The sequence below is a fragment of the Cyprinus carpio genome, chromosome A8 (assembly GCF_018340385.1).
Source record: "Cyprinus carpio isolate SPL01 chromosome A8, ASM1834038v1, whole genome shotgun sequence".
Taxonomy (NCBI): domain Eukaryota; kingdom Metazoa; phylum Chordata; class Actinopteri; order Cypriniformes; family Cyprinidae; genus Cyprinus; species Cyprinus carpio.
In genome coordinates, this window is record NC_056579.1 from 26,747,177 (window position 1) to 26,761,383 (window position 14,207).

Below are 14,207 nucleotides of genomic sequence, written 5' to 3' on the forward strand. Positions count from 1 at the left end.
GCGATGTAAGTTTGAAGTTAGAATGCACTTTAGATGTTCTGTGTCATTTATATGACATTTATATTATACAAATGTTGCTAGTGTGTTTGCAGCACTACTATTATTTATTTTTTATATATTTTATTTTTTATATTTTTCAGTTTAATTGATTTTTATTTATTAAATTTTATTTATTTTATTTAAATGTATATTTAAGTTTACATTTATGTTCCAACAAACTTGAAAAATTCTGCTTGATAAATGCTGTAAAACTTTTATGTAAATTATTGACTTATATATATATATTACCTGTTTTATATATTTAATACTTGGTCAGTTTATTGATTTGTTTGGTTAACTTTGGATACATTTTTTATTTTAATACCATGCAGTGCACAAAATTAAGATTCGAGAGATGGTTCAAGTCAGTGCTCAATAAATGATGATTAGTTGGAGTTTATTATTAGTGTGACATTTTAGCATGCAAATGAAGGGGAAAACTTCAAGATATCGGTCCTAAAAATCGGCAGCACATATCGGCCATCGAGCATTCATATAGAAATCAACATTGTTCACTCATGGATCTAGAAAAGCTCTTTGATGTGACATTGGTCTGGTACATATGTCTTGATGCTGGTGTAGCGTTATGTTTTAGCCTGGCTCTTTACCTGACACAGAATGATGTGTTGTGAGCAGACGACGAGCAGGTTGCACTCGAAGCGTTTGCAGATCTTCTCTTTGACGCGGTAATGCATGTCGGAGGAGTCGTCGGAGTGCAGCTCATAGATCAGGATCTTCTCAGGAAGCTGTATGGCCAGTCTGCTGCGGTAGATGGCGATCTTCTTCACCAACTCACGGCACTTTATCCGCACTACGAGAAGAAAGATGGGGGAGAAAGTCAAGAACATTCAGACAAAGACACACAGAGTTCATTCCTGAACTTTCTACCATCCGTTACTGGAAATGAAATTACTGGATGATATGTCCCAATCTCAATAAAGTTTACACAGGTTTTTGGTCCATGAACTGGATCTCGCTCAGGAGGATCTGTGGAGGTTCGGCCAGGACTGGTTCCACAATTAGGCTGCGCTCACATATATTTTTTGTCCCGTCCATTGCTATGGTTACCACTGTGTCAGTCACTGCTATTTCAAGAGTGAATCCTGCATAAACATGATGTCATTCCTGAAACTTTGCAGTGTGTATGTGTCCAAAAAACAAAAGTTTCATTCAAATTTTGAATGCATAATAGCCTTTCAGCACAAAGCGTGCTCCCTTTATTATCACTAAAAAGCATCACTCATTTTAGCTCATTTTGATCTCACTAAGTTCCTTTATAATCAATGAAACTATCTTATCAATGTCACCCATGATAAAGACAGTATATATTTTTATATTTCTTTAATGTCATCTTTTTTAAGACTGAAGGTGAGTATCACTGATACCAATGCTACTGATGTCTCTAGGGAATTGTTTATCTTTCCTAATATTCAACCATTGACTATAGCCATTCAACACTACAGTATAAAGGAGAGCTATCAATTTTAACATTTAATAGACTTTAAAAAAATAACTTCTACAGTCGTGGCCAAAAGTTTTGAGAATTACATAAATATTAGTTTTCAAAAAGTTTGCTGCTAAACTGCTTTTAGATCTTTGTTTCAGTTGTTTCTGTGATGTACTGAAATATAATTACAAGCACTTCATACGTTTCAAAGACTTTTATCGACAATTACATGACATTTATGCAAAGAGTCAGTATTTGGAGTGTTGGCCCTTCTTTTTCAGGACCTCTGGAATTCGACTGGGCATGCTCTCAATCAACTTCTGGGCCAAATCCTGACTGATAGCAACCCATTCTTTCATAATAACTTCTTGGAGTTTGTCAGAATTAGTGGGTTTTTTGTTTGTCCACCCGCCTCTTGAGGATTGACCACAAGTTCTCAATGGGGTTAAGATCTGGGGAGTTTCCAGGCCATGGACCCAAAATTTCAACATTCTGGTCCCCGAGCCACTTAGTTATCACTTTTGCCTTATGGCACGGTGCTCCATCGTGCTGGAAAATGCATTGTTCTTCACCAAACTGTTGTTGGGTTGTTGGAAGAAGTTGCTGTTGGAGGGTTTTGGTACCATTCTTTATTCATGGCTGTGTTTTTGGGCAGAATTGTGAGTGAGCCCACTCCCTTGGATGAGAAGCAACCCCACACATGAATGGTGTCAGGATGCTTTACTGTTGGCATGACACAGGACTGATGGTAGCGCTCACCTTTTCTTCTCCGGACAGGCCTTTTTTCCAGATGCCCCAAACAATCGGAAAGGGGCTTAATCGGAGAATATGACTTTGCCCCAGTCCTCAGCAGTCCATTCACTATACTTTCTGCAGAAGATCAATCTGTCCCTGATGTTTTTTTTGGAGAGAAGTGGCTTCTTTGCTGCCCTTCTTGACACCAGGCCGTCTTCCAAAAGTCTTGGCCTCACTGTGCGTGCAGATGCGCTCACACCTGCCTGCTGCCATTCCTGAGCAAGCTCTGCACTGGTGGCACTCCGATCCCGCAGCTGAATCCTCTTTAGGAGACGATCCTGGCGCTTGCTGGACTTTCTTGGACGCCCTGAAGCCTTCTTTACAGGAATTGGACCTCTTTCCTTGAAGTTCTTGATGAACCTATAAATTGTTGATTTAGGTGTATTCTTAGTAGCCACAATATCCTTGCCTGTGAAGCCCTTTTTATGCAATGCAATGATGGCTGCACGCGTTTCTTTGCAGGTCACCATGGTTAACAATGGAAGAACAATGATTTCAAGCATCACCCTCCTTTTAACATGTCAAGTCTGCCATTCTAACCCAATCAGCCTGACATAATGATCTCCAGCCTTGTGCTCGTCAACATTCTCACCTGAGTTAACAAGACGATTACTGAAATGATCTCAGCAGGTCCTTTAATGACAGCAATGAAATGCAGTGGAAAGGGTTTTTTTTTGGGATTAAGTTAATTTTCATGGCAAAGAAGGACTATGCAATTCATCTGATCACTCTTCATAACATTCTGGAGTATATGCAAATTGCTATTATAAAAACTTAAGCAGCAACTTTTCCAATTTCCAATATTTATGTAATTCTCAAAACTTTTGGCCACGACTGTAATTTAACTGAACTTAAAACAATCTTCACACAAACCCATTTTAATAAATGTCATATTTAGCTACCTGTGCCCTTCAGCAAGTAGGAAATATACAGAAATTGAATAAAGTTACCAAACACTAAATTCTAATTTAAATAAAGGTTTATCCATAAAGCTAGAAAAGTTTTTGATTTCCTCTTTTTTTCTTTAGTTCTTTGATGAACAGACATCACAGCAACTGGTTAGGAGGTTATTTTGCTACTTTAAGAGCTGCTGCTGCTGAACATGACGCAGATCTGACATGCATCGTAGTTTCTCATAACTCTTTACCCTTTCTGACCCACTTCAGCTCTAAAAGTCTCTATAATGAGCTGACGAGTTGAATCGCGTGTGTTAGGGTTTACTCCCACTAGACGTTTTGAACCACAAGTTTGACCCCCAAAGCGTGGTGGGTTTGACTAGTATGAGTGTTTCGTGCCGTGCTCGGGCGCGGTTCGTTTAGCCGGCCATGGCCCCGTTGGAAGAGGTGGGCCAGGACACGGTTTGGTTAGGCTTGGGCACGGTACGCATGCAGTGTGAGTAGTGTTGCTTTCGTCAACGAAAATTATGACTAAATATCGTTATCAACGAAGCTTTATCATGTGATGAAAACGAGACGCAATGTAAATGCTGGTCATGTGACGATGACTATAATGAAATGTATAATGCAATATTGTGGACGAACAAAAACGAGACTAAATGTGGTTTACAAAATAAAAACTATGCTAAAATGTCTCTTCATTTTCGTTGACCAAAACGAGACGAAATGAGCGCACCTTCTCAAACGGACGAGGCTTTTATACTTGTCGCGGTCGCCGTTGTACTATTCTTTGAAACGACAGGGAAGTGACGAGGAGTAATTGTCCTCTAAAACCGTTGGGAATCACTGGAGAGAAGTAGTCATTTGCCAGTACAAGTCTTGTGATGAATAAGTTGATAAATTAATAATTTTATTTTGTACAAACGTAAAAATATCTTAAACTATTGGCTGTATTACGCATCAAACACAAGACAACTTTAAGCAAGTAGTGTATAATTAATATCTAAATGAATTCTAATTCTATTTTATACAATAAAAATAAAACATACTTCAAATAAGAAGCCATTAACAAACTATGCAAAAAAAAAATTTTTTTCTCAAAAAAAGCATTTTCCGTCAAAAAAACACCTGATGGAGTTTGAACTTCACATTAAACTGCTTCTGTTTCACACAAACGCCGACACAGACGTGCATGTTCGGCTAGAATCACCCTGAACTCATGCATGTTCGGATGCGGAGCTATGCGGAAAGTAAAAAAAAAATGGTGTGCACTCCGCCACGCGACTAGTTCGCTTGCACTCAAAGCGAACTTCCAGCAACACCGCGATGACGTCATATTTTCCGCGCTCACCCAAGCGAAATTGTTGATGCGTTGAGTATAAATCAGCCTTGACACAGAGAAAGGGACCGATGGCCGGCCAGCAGGGGTTCGTCTTTGGGAGAAAAATTAGCAGATTATTATTATTATTATTATTTATTTAAATTTATGTGTGTGTACTTCTAGGGGTGTGCGATATGATGATTTTTGATCGTGGACAATAAAAATGTCTCCAAGATCTGCTTTTTAAGAAATATCATAGTATCGTGCTGCAGCGCACATTCTATCAGCTGCAGTTCTGGCACCTTCACATGTACTGTACAACTCCACATGCATTCACATCAGTGTTGACTCAGTGTTAGAGTTACTCTCACATTATTTGGTTGTGCTTTAAATGTTTCATTCGCGCGCTGGTCTGACCTGTGGTTTTTCTGAGCGCTGCATACACCTGAACGCGCGCTAAAGCCTGTCAAACAGCGCCTGATTATTGAATTATTGACTTTTGTGCATAAAAGAATATTTTATGCACATTAAATCTACACGCGCGCGTACTAGATTTAATGTCCGCTCTGAACGCATTCAGGCTGGGCCATCCCGTAGCACTGAAGGAATATCAGAGGCTCTTGGGACGGATGGCGGCGACTGTGGCGGTCTGTCACCTCGGTCTACTCTATATGCGCCCCCTCCAGTTATGGCTGAAAACACAAGTACCGAGAAGGGCGTGGAAAACGGGCCGTGCCCGCGTTGTGGTCACTCGCAGGTGCTTAAGCGTGCTGAAACCATGGCAGAACCCCAATTTGTACCAACGCGGTGCCCAGATGGGTCTGGTCACGTGGCGGAAAGTGGTCACGTGGTCTTCGAGCCACTTCAGACTGTCGGCTTGAAGGAGCTCTCGATTAAAACTGCATTCAGTTTGGACCAGGTGATTTTAACATTACGATCAAGCCAAAATTTGGCTATGTGCCTAAATCGCTCTCGACACCATTCAGAGCACAAGTGGTGGCTCTTTCTGCTTTCACTCCAGAGTCGGAGACTTCACTGGATGTCGCCCCGAGTCAGGTGTTGTGTCCGGTGAGGGCTTTACGACTCTATATCAACCGCACGGCTCAGTTTCGGCAATCCGAGCAGCTGTTTGTATGCTTTGGAGGCAGCGCAAAAAGGGCAGCCTGTCTACAAACAATGGCTGTCACATTGGGTGGTCGACACTATTGCCTTGGCATATTCTAGTTTGCCTCTTTGTGGGTATAGACTAAGGGAGTTTCTATCAAAGATATTTGTATGGCAGCTGGATGGTCTTCGCAGAATACCTTCACCAGATTCTACAATGTGGACATGCAGTCATCAGCCTCACAGGTCCTACCGGTGAGTACGAGCCGTGGTTCCACCTGCAACCACTAGCCACTTGACTGCGCTGGTGGTTTCGATTAGGTCCTGTAGGGAGATCGGGGGAGGGACAATCGTCACGTTCAGACTGAGGCACCTCGATGCGGCCATTCTCTACGTGTTTATATTGTGCACGGCATTGCTGCTCACATGCTTGTTGCACTGTTTTACTACATGCTTGTATGCGTTCACAGGACAGTAATGTCTTATCTTTGTATGGCGAAGGCGCTGCATCTCTCTCTCTTAATAAGAGACCTGTCATCGAACATGGATTCTAAATAACCTGATGGGATCCCCATACGGGAATCTACATCCAGTCCCCTCGAGGCATGTCGCAGGGTCGTATCTGATTGGTTGGGGAATAATTTTTTGTGTCTTGCAAGAACTGTTCATGGTAGCTCCACCGAGGCTGAGCCTTTTTACTTCTCTGTTTCCACGGTGTTGTTCTATACGGTCTTGTAGACCTTACAGTCATAACCTTGGTTCCCTGAGAGATGGGAACGAGACATGGCATAGGCCGCTGTGTTCACTGCTCAGGTCTGCTGTACTGTCAGTTCAGTCAGAAGATTCTGAGTTTATGCCGCCAATGCGGCTCATTATATAGTGGCGGAGCCCTGCCCCCATTTGCCGTCATGGCTGGCACTGGGCAGTGAGAATTACAACTTCACTGGCATTGTGCAATAAGATTTTAGGTAGGTTAGGAAGGAAGGGAGTCCCCAAGGCGTTAACGCCATGTCTCTTTCCCGTCTCTCAGGGAACCGAGGTTACAACAGTAACCGGAGACGTTTTGAGACGTTATCCCATACGTGACATAAGCGTGCTCCAGCCCGGAAAGTTTAGTGCAAGTGTGAGTGCAGGCCATCGGGGGAGTGGGGATAATCGTCCTCGGGCTCTTTTCAGGGCAAACGTGCCTAGTGTGATAACAGCCTTAGATGAGGCTCCAGGACAGTTTGGAAAACCACTGCATTTCAGAGACATGTCATTAAATCTGATTAATAAATGACAAATACTTACATGCACAGTTTTAAGGCAGCTTAAATCACCTTTTTGGTAACTTCACAGCTTAACTGATGACATAACTATGACACTGCATGCTCGTTGTTTCTTTTGTGCTTTAATATGAAATGATATAAAGTGTGCACCACTGCATGAGTGCAATTGAAGAGCACAAGCTGTGATCACAGTATACCGGCTGACAGGAACATACAGCCTGACAGCATCTCATCTGACTGTAGTTCCCTGTAGTTCTGCTGAAGCTCCTCATCAGCTCTAGTTTTTCTGCACTCGTTTGACTCACGCTGAGGTGAAGTTGGAGTGCGCGTCTGAAAAGTCTTCCATTTAAAGTGGTCATATAGACGTTCTGCATCTAATTAAATGCAATTATTGTTAATAAAAAGACACAGACGCAGCAGTTGTAAGTGGGGTGGCCAACCCTAGCTCCGCCCCTGCACTAATTACATTAATTCGCTAATTTTGACAAAACTCATTTTTAGGGGTGTAAAATTTATCACTTTAACCTAAACATACTATTTTTTAAAACACGTGCACTGAATTCAATATTACTTCATCATAAGATTAATACAGCCAAAGGACAGTCTATAGTTTTAAGTTTGTATTTTTAAAGTAGTTTTAAAAAAAAAATTAAAAATTATCTGCATATGCATAGTCTTCAGTCTCCAACATACACGTTCAAGGATAATACTAATTAATTCACTATTTAGTATTGTATTTACAGTTAATATACTAATTAATTTACAAATACAGTACCTCACATGCTGAAGTAAGAGCTTGTTCTCTGTAATATGTGGACTCACCCTTCTGCTCAGTGATGAGGTGTTGTACGATGACGTCGGTCATGCTGTCTCTGTAGGCATAGCGGTCCTTATACAAGCCATGAACCGTGCTGAAGATCAGCTGGAAGAAGGCGATGGTGCCGTCCTGACAGCCTAAAACCTGCACATCACGAAGAGTGTGACACTGAACCAGCAGATACACATCACAGATTTACAAGTAACACTACAAATGAAAGAATGCAATCAAAACACAGACGTATTGTTTGATCACTTTCCCTCTTTGTAATGCTGACCTAATGTTTGTGAAAGACTGCTGACTGGTTCAGGGAGAAAAGCAGAGCTGTGATTCACATAACTAATTAACTGGGTCTCACACATCTCTGCTCTGATTAGATATGCACTGTAAGAGTTTACACCTTTAATCTGTCTTTCTATTAATAGACAATAGCTTTAAATAGAGGCGCAACCAGCATTCATTCAGGTGAACCTCAGGGCATATTTCACTCCACAATCAAAGAACAAAAGAATAAATCCATTTAGAACCATTAGGGGTTTTGCATTGTGACATTATTTCTTTTGTTTTGATAATTCTTACAGTAATGACTGTTAAAAAAAAAATCGTTCTCATTACTCTAAGGCAACAAAAAATTCAGTAAGTTATATGACATAAATTGTATTGTATTGATAGACTGTGGTGGTATTTTATGTTCTACCCTGAATTTACACTCCTTTAAATCAATTTTTTTTTTATTCCAGTTATTTATGAATTGCACAGTAATATAGTAAAATAAATTTATGTTAAGGTAATTTTATGTGATTATTATTATTATTGTTATTCAAATTTATTTGAAAAGGGACCATGTACAATTTTAACATAAATGTTTCCATTTCATGCATTGTACCGAATTTAGCCAATGTCTAGTTTTCATCCGCGGTCCCTTGGCAGGTAATCATAGTCACAGATAAGAACAAAACAACACATACAATACAGTAATACTTATACACATCCCGTCAGAGCCAAAAAAGAACAGTAAAAATAACATTCAGTTTAGCCACAACTGCATCAGTGTTCACAGATTTGAGTTGATTTTAAATGAGATTTTAATTTTCATTTAAACATGTCAATAGATGTGCACATCCTTATGTCTTCTGGTAGAGTGTTCCAGTGAATAATAGCCTTGACTGAGAAAGATGATAACCCAAAGGCAGAATGTCGAAAAGGAACAACAGAATCACTAGTAGATGATGATCTTATAGACCTTACAGAGACTGTAGAGCGAAAATGCACAAAATCACAAAGTGTAGAAGAGACCAAACCATTTAAAATTGTATATACTATTTATAATTTTATAATTTCATATAAAGTTTATAAAGAGATTTTAAAAGGTTTAATAACAGTTTATCCTGCTTGACCCCAACATGTCAGACAGTATGACAGATGAGAAAAGACTGTAGCATGCATAAAAGTCTTGGCTACATCAGTGGGCAGACATTGTCTAATTTGTCTAAAATTTATCAAGTTATATTTTATTTTATAGCATTAAACCAAGATAATTAAACTCTTTTAACCCTTTATAAAAATATCTGCACTGGAAGAAAACATGTTCATTTTAGAAAAATACATCCCTTTTGTTTTACCAGTGTTTAAAACTTGTCACTGTTGATGTTAAGACTGTGTTGTTCTTTCCATTGTGTAATTTTTTCTTTTCTGATGTTTAATTTTTTGTTTTCTAATGTGTGAAAATAACAGTATTATCAGAATACATTTGCACTTGTTCCCTTTGCAATACTGCGGAAGATCGTTAATGTATAAACTAAATAATAAAGGGCCTAGTATTGATCCTTGGGGTACGCCCGTTATACAGTTTAAGTTATTGGACCCCTTTAATTTTTACACATTGCTGTCTATTTGATAAATATGAGGAGATCCATGCTAAAGCCCCAGATGAAAATTGGAACTTAGATAATTTAGAGAGAAGAACATTGTGATTAACCATGTCAAAGGCTTTGCGCAAATCTAAAAATATAGCATCAACTGTTCCACCTTTGTCAAGTTTAGATATTATTTGTTCTGTTAAATGTGAAGTAGCTGTTACTCTGAAACCAAATTGAGTACAGTGTAAACCAACCTTAGCTGTATTAAACTAAGATGTCAGTTGTTCAAGAAATACCTTTTCTGCAACTCTCTTTGAGACTACTGGTAATATACTGATTGGTCTATAGTTGCTTACCTCAAAATGATCCCCATATTTAAAAATAAGAGAAACAATGGCTTTCTTCCATGCAGTAGGAAAAACACTATGTTCAAATGATAAATTATTTAGGTGAGAGATAACAGGAGCTAAAGTATCTGTATGAGTTTTGAGAAACTTAGTGTCAAATTGATGAACATCCCTACATTTAGTATTCCTTAATGAGCTGATAACTTTACTAACCGTTTCGTTAGTCGTGGCTAGGTTAAAAACTTGGCTATTAATATCAGACGCAAGAATATTTCTTTCCATTTTTACAAATCTTTCCCCCAGTTCATTAACAGAATTAATAAAGTAAAATTAACAGTAAACAGTAATTAAAAAAAAAAAAAAACAATTAAAAAAACAGTAGCGATGGAATAATCATCTAGAACATTTTTTTCCTGAAGTTTAATCTTGAGATCTCCTGGAAAATTTATCTCCATCTGTAGAAGACTATTAACATTTTTCCAAATCATTTTTGCTGTTTCCTTTTGCCTCATTCAATTGGTGAAGACAATAATTTGATTTAGCTACTCTCGGCTCTCAAACAACTTTATTCCGCGGTCCTTTATAACAAAGCCTGTCAATATCCCTTCCTGTCTTAATAGCCATCTTTAATGCAGAGTGCCTGTTCTTCATCAGCTTCCATAAACTGTCGTTGAACCAAGGTAGATTATTTTTATGCCTGATTTTTTTTCTGAACTTTTGTAGTGAATTTGTTCTTTACAGAGTTAGTCCTGTTGATGAGTGTGTTACAACCATACTCTACGTCCTGAGATGATAATATGTCATCCCACTTTAAACGAACTGTTTCCTCGTTGAACTCTACCAGCTTTCCTTTAGGTATACAACAGAAAACATTATTAGAAGTTTTTGCATTGTTTTTAACCCTATATTTGGTCAGTTTCCGAGCAACCAAGGTTAAACTGTGATCAGATAACCCAGTGATCAAATTATAACTCTTGATTATCCTTTCAGGTTTGTTTGTGAATATTAGGTCTAACTGTGTGTTAGAAGATTTAGCAATTCTTGTGGGTCCTTTAATTATCTGACTTAAAAGATATTTGTCTGCAACAGTTTTGAGTTTTTTCCTCTTTACTTTGTCCTCCCAGTTCAAGTTAAAGTCACCCATAAGAATTATTTCTTTGTTATGATTACATTCCTTTAAAATTTCTGTAATTTGTTTATAAAATGTATCATTTACCGAGGGGGGTTTATACGTGCATATGATAATAAATGACATCTGTGGGGACAAAATTATTATAAGATGAAGTGTGAATCAGAAATATATTTGTGAGATTCACTGACTCGGAGCAAATCTAACCCTCATGAAGGAATAATCCAGGAATAACTCGAGAGATGTCTGACCACATAGTTGGAGTCTGGCTTGACTCGGCAGGTCCAAACCCAGGAGCTCTGTTCCCCGATGGTACCGAGCCGAACCCCGTCTTTAGTGTAGAGCGAGGCCTGCTTGTCTGAGCCACCCATCACGATGTACTCGCCCTTAGAGAAGAAGCTGACGCAGCACGGGTCAAAGTTCAGCTGCCGGTCCTTCCCCATCTGCAGAAGACAAGACTCATTTCAGCATGAGAAATATACCCTGGCTATTTTAGTGCTTTCTTGAATGCATCACATTATCGTGCTGCACTACTCACTGGCATAAAACCGTCTCATCTAACAGCAAATCTCACATGCTATGCTAACCTTCTGAGGTTATTAGAAACACAAACAGCCAAATATTTCAAACAAACAATTACTCTGATTAAGGAGCACTTAAAAGGCCATGTTTTCTGAGACAGCAGCTCAGGTCCAGTCATCATCCGAAATAATGGGGATCACATAATGATGTGATAATCCACGAGTCGGGACTCAAACTCGGGTCGCCTGAAGCGCCACTGAACTAAATGACAGTGCCTTTAGCTTTAGGATACAGCTCTGACAGGAAATGTGAAGCTTCACCTCTGATGCAGATCTTCAAAACTCTGTCTACGGATGCGATACAGCATAAAGCCAAAGAGTCACAATTCTCGCTATTAATTAACTATTAACTAGGACTTTTGCCCTAATAAACTCCTAATTGCTGCTTAGTAATGTACTTGTTAAGTTTAGATGTTGGGTAGGATTAGGGATGTAGAATATGGTCATGAAGAATATTCAATACTATATGCATGCTAATAAGCAACTAGTTAATAGTGAGAATTGGTCCCTGTACTAAAGTGTTCCCATCCAAACTAAACCTCAAGCCTTAGTATCAGGAAGTTTGGGAACTCTCTTCTTGAAGACATTTAACATTTGGTTAATCTGCCATTTCAAGTTATTAAAAAGTAAAAAGCATTAGGGCTTCAGGAGGCAGATGTGCATTTTTTACGTGTGAAATGTTCTCTGAGCATGAAAGCCCAAAGCCTACAGCTACGGAGCCCCACAGGGGTCATGCAGGAGAACACAAGGGTGAATTCTGACTCTGTGCCAGATGATGATCACGAGCGCTGAACCTGAACCTGAACTTCACACATGTACTCCTGCTACTACAACACTGCCTCCTCGGGACAAAACACTTTCCTCATCTGTAAGTCGCTCTGGATAAAAGCGTCTGCTGAATGAAGGAAAGCAAATGTGTTATTTAACCACTTGTCTCCATTCTAATATGTTACGTCATTCATTCCGTTCCCTCTGGATAAAATAAAGCCATACCTTTCCTGAACATCCTACTGAAACAGATAGCGGAAGTAAAACAGGAGGAGTATGTCACACTAACTTTACACATATTGAGCCGAGGCGATCTGTGAATACATGTCTGTCTCTCTCTGACAGTACAGTAAGCGGGAACGAGGGTGTGTGTGTCAGTGTGTGTGTCCTGTACTTACAGCCATTCGATCAACATTACAGCGCCACCCTAAGGCTGAATTACTCACCGAAGCGCAGCTACAAAACAGAATCTGCACTAACAGATTCACAGTTCTGCTACAGCCGAAGTCAATCAGGTCATGTACAGTAATTTACCAGGTTTACTGTGTGAAACCTAATGTCAAATCCAACTGTAGTCCAAGTCAAGCCTCAAATCCCTGTTTGTAGCAGTTTTCTTTACTTTAACTTTAAACAGGTTAGTTTTGTAAATCTTGGAATGAAATTAATTCTGTATACCTTCTAGTCAAGTATCTGGTTCAATATTCTGGTCACTTCAATTTTTTTTCATTTTGTTTAATATTCTGGTCACTTCAAGTTAATTTACTCTACTGTGCAGAAGTCTTAGGCCATTAGGATTTTTAGCAGCTAAAATTGATCTGAGCAGCACTCAGTCCTGTCCTGTGGTCAGGAACAAACAGAACAAACTGAGACAGACTCAATCCAGAAGAACTGTGGCCACGACTCCGAGACGCTTCACAAACCCTCCTGCAAAGCTTCCTGGAAAACTCTGCTCACGTGCACCGAGGGCAAAAGCTACTTTACACAATTTAGTTCATTGACGTTAACTGATAAAAAAAATCTTTTTATGGCATTATTTTTGACAGCATCCTTTACACTTTACAGCATTTTTAAACACGTGCCTAAAACTTCTCACAGTACTGAAGCTTTGCAGGACGGTTTCTTGAAGCATCTTAGAGTCCTTACCACAGCTTTAGAGTATTTCTCAGTGTTTGGGTAAGTGTTTGGTATAATTTTATTGTTGAATTGTATTTTTGATGTTAATTTTATATTGATCATTTCTATTTTCACAATGTAATAACAACATGTTCCAGACAGACATGTTCCCTAGATTTGAGGGGAAGTCGTGGCCTAATGGTTAGAGAGTCAGACTCATAACCCAAAGGTTGCGGGTTCTAGTCTCGTACCAGCAGGGATTGTAGGTACTGCACGTGTGTGTGTGTGTTCACTGCTGTGTGTGTGCACTTTGGATGGGATAAATGCAGAGCACTAATTCTGAGTATGGGTCACTTTCACTTTCAGACACCAACCTGTTTCCCACTGAGCTGGTAGAAAGACAGCCTCTGTCCCCAATCAGCCACGGCCAAGATATCGTTGTGTTCATCCCTGAAACACACACACAGCCCAGTGTGACACATGCCTCGGCTTTCATTGAAGAACATCAGTCCTGTCCTGTCCAGCCCCTGTGTGCTTTGTCTGAGATCATCTGCCGCTGCTCGCTCTGGAGAGGCTGGACTGAAGCTCAGGCTCCATCCTCATTTTCCTGATGTCTGAGGAGAAGCTTGACACATGCAAAGCCAGAGAGCAATATCTGTCTGTCTGTGAGTTAACAACTGTTTGAAGTACAACGCCAAAGACACTGTTTTCTACCGCGCCGCG

At 39.6% G+C, this 14,207-nt stretch overlaps 1 protein-coding gene across 1 annotated transcript in view; it reads right to left on the minus strand.

Annotated features, from left to right (window-relative positions):
* ift122 (intraflagellar transport 122 homolog (Chlamydomonas)) overlaps nt 1–14,005 on the minus strand; it is a 44,267-nt gene extending 30,262 nt beyond the window's left edge. Inside the window, exons 1-4 of the mRNA XM_042762987.1 lie at nt 13,859–14,005; nt 11,274–11,465; nt 7,693–7,831; nt 648–850 (exon numbers count right to left, since the gene is read on the minus strand). Coding sequence (XP_042618921.1) covers nt 648–850; nt 7,693–7,831; nt 11,274–11,465; nt 13,859–13,990 — 666 coding nt within the window. The 5' untranslated portion in view covers nt 13,991–14,005. The remainder of the gene's footprint in view (nt 1–647; nt 851–7,692; nt 7,832–11,273; nt 11,466–13,858) is intronic.
* Nucleotides 14,006–14,207: the final 202 nt, after the last annotated feature.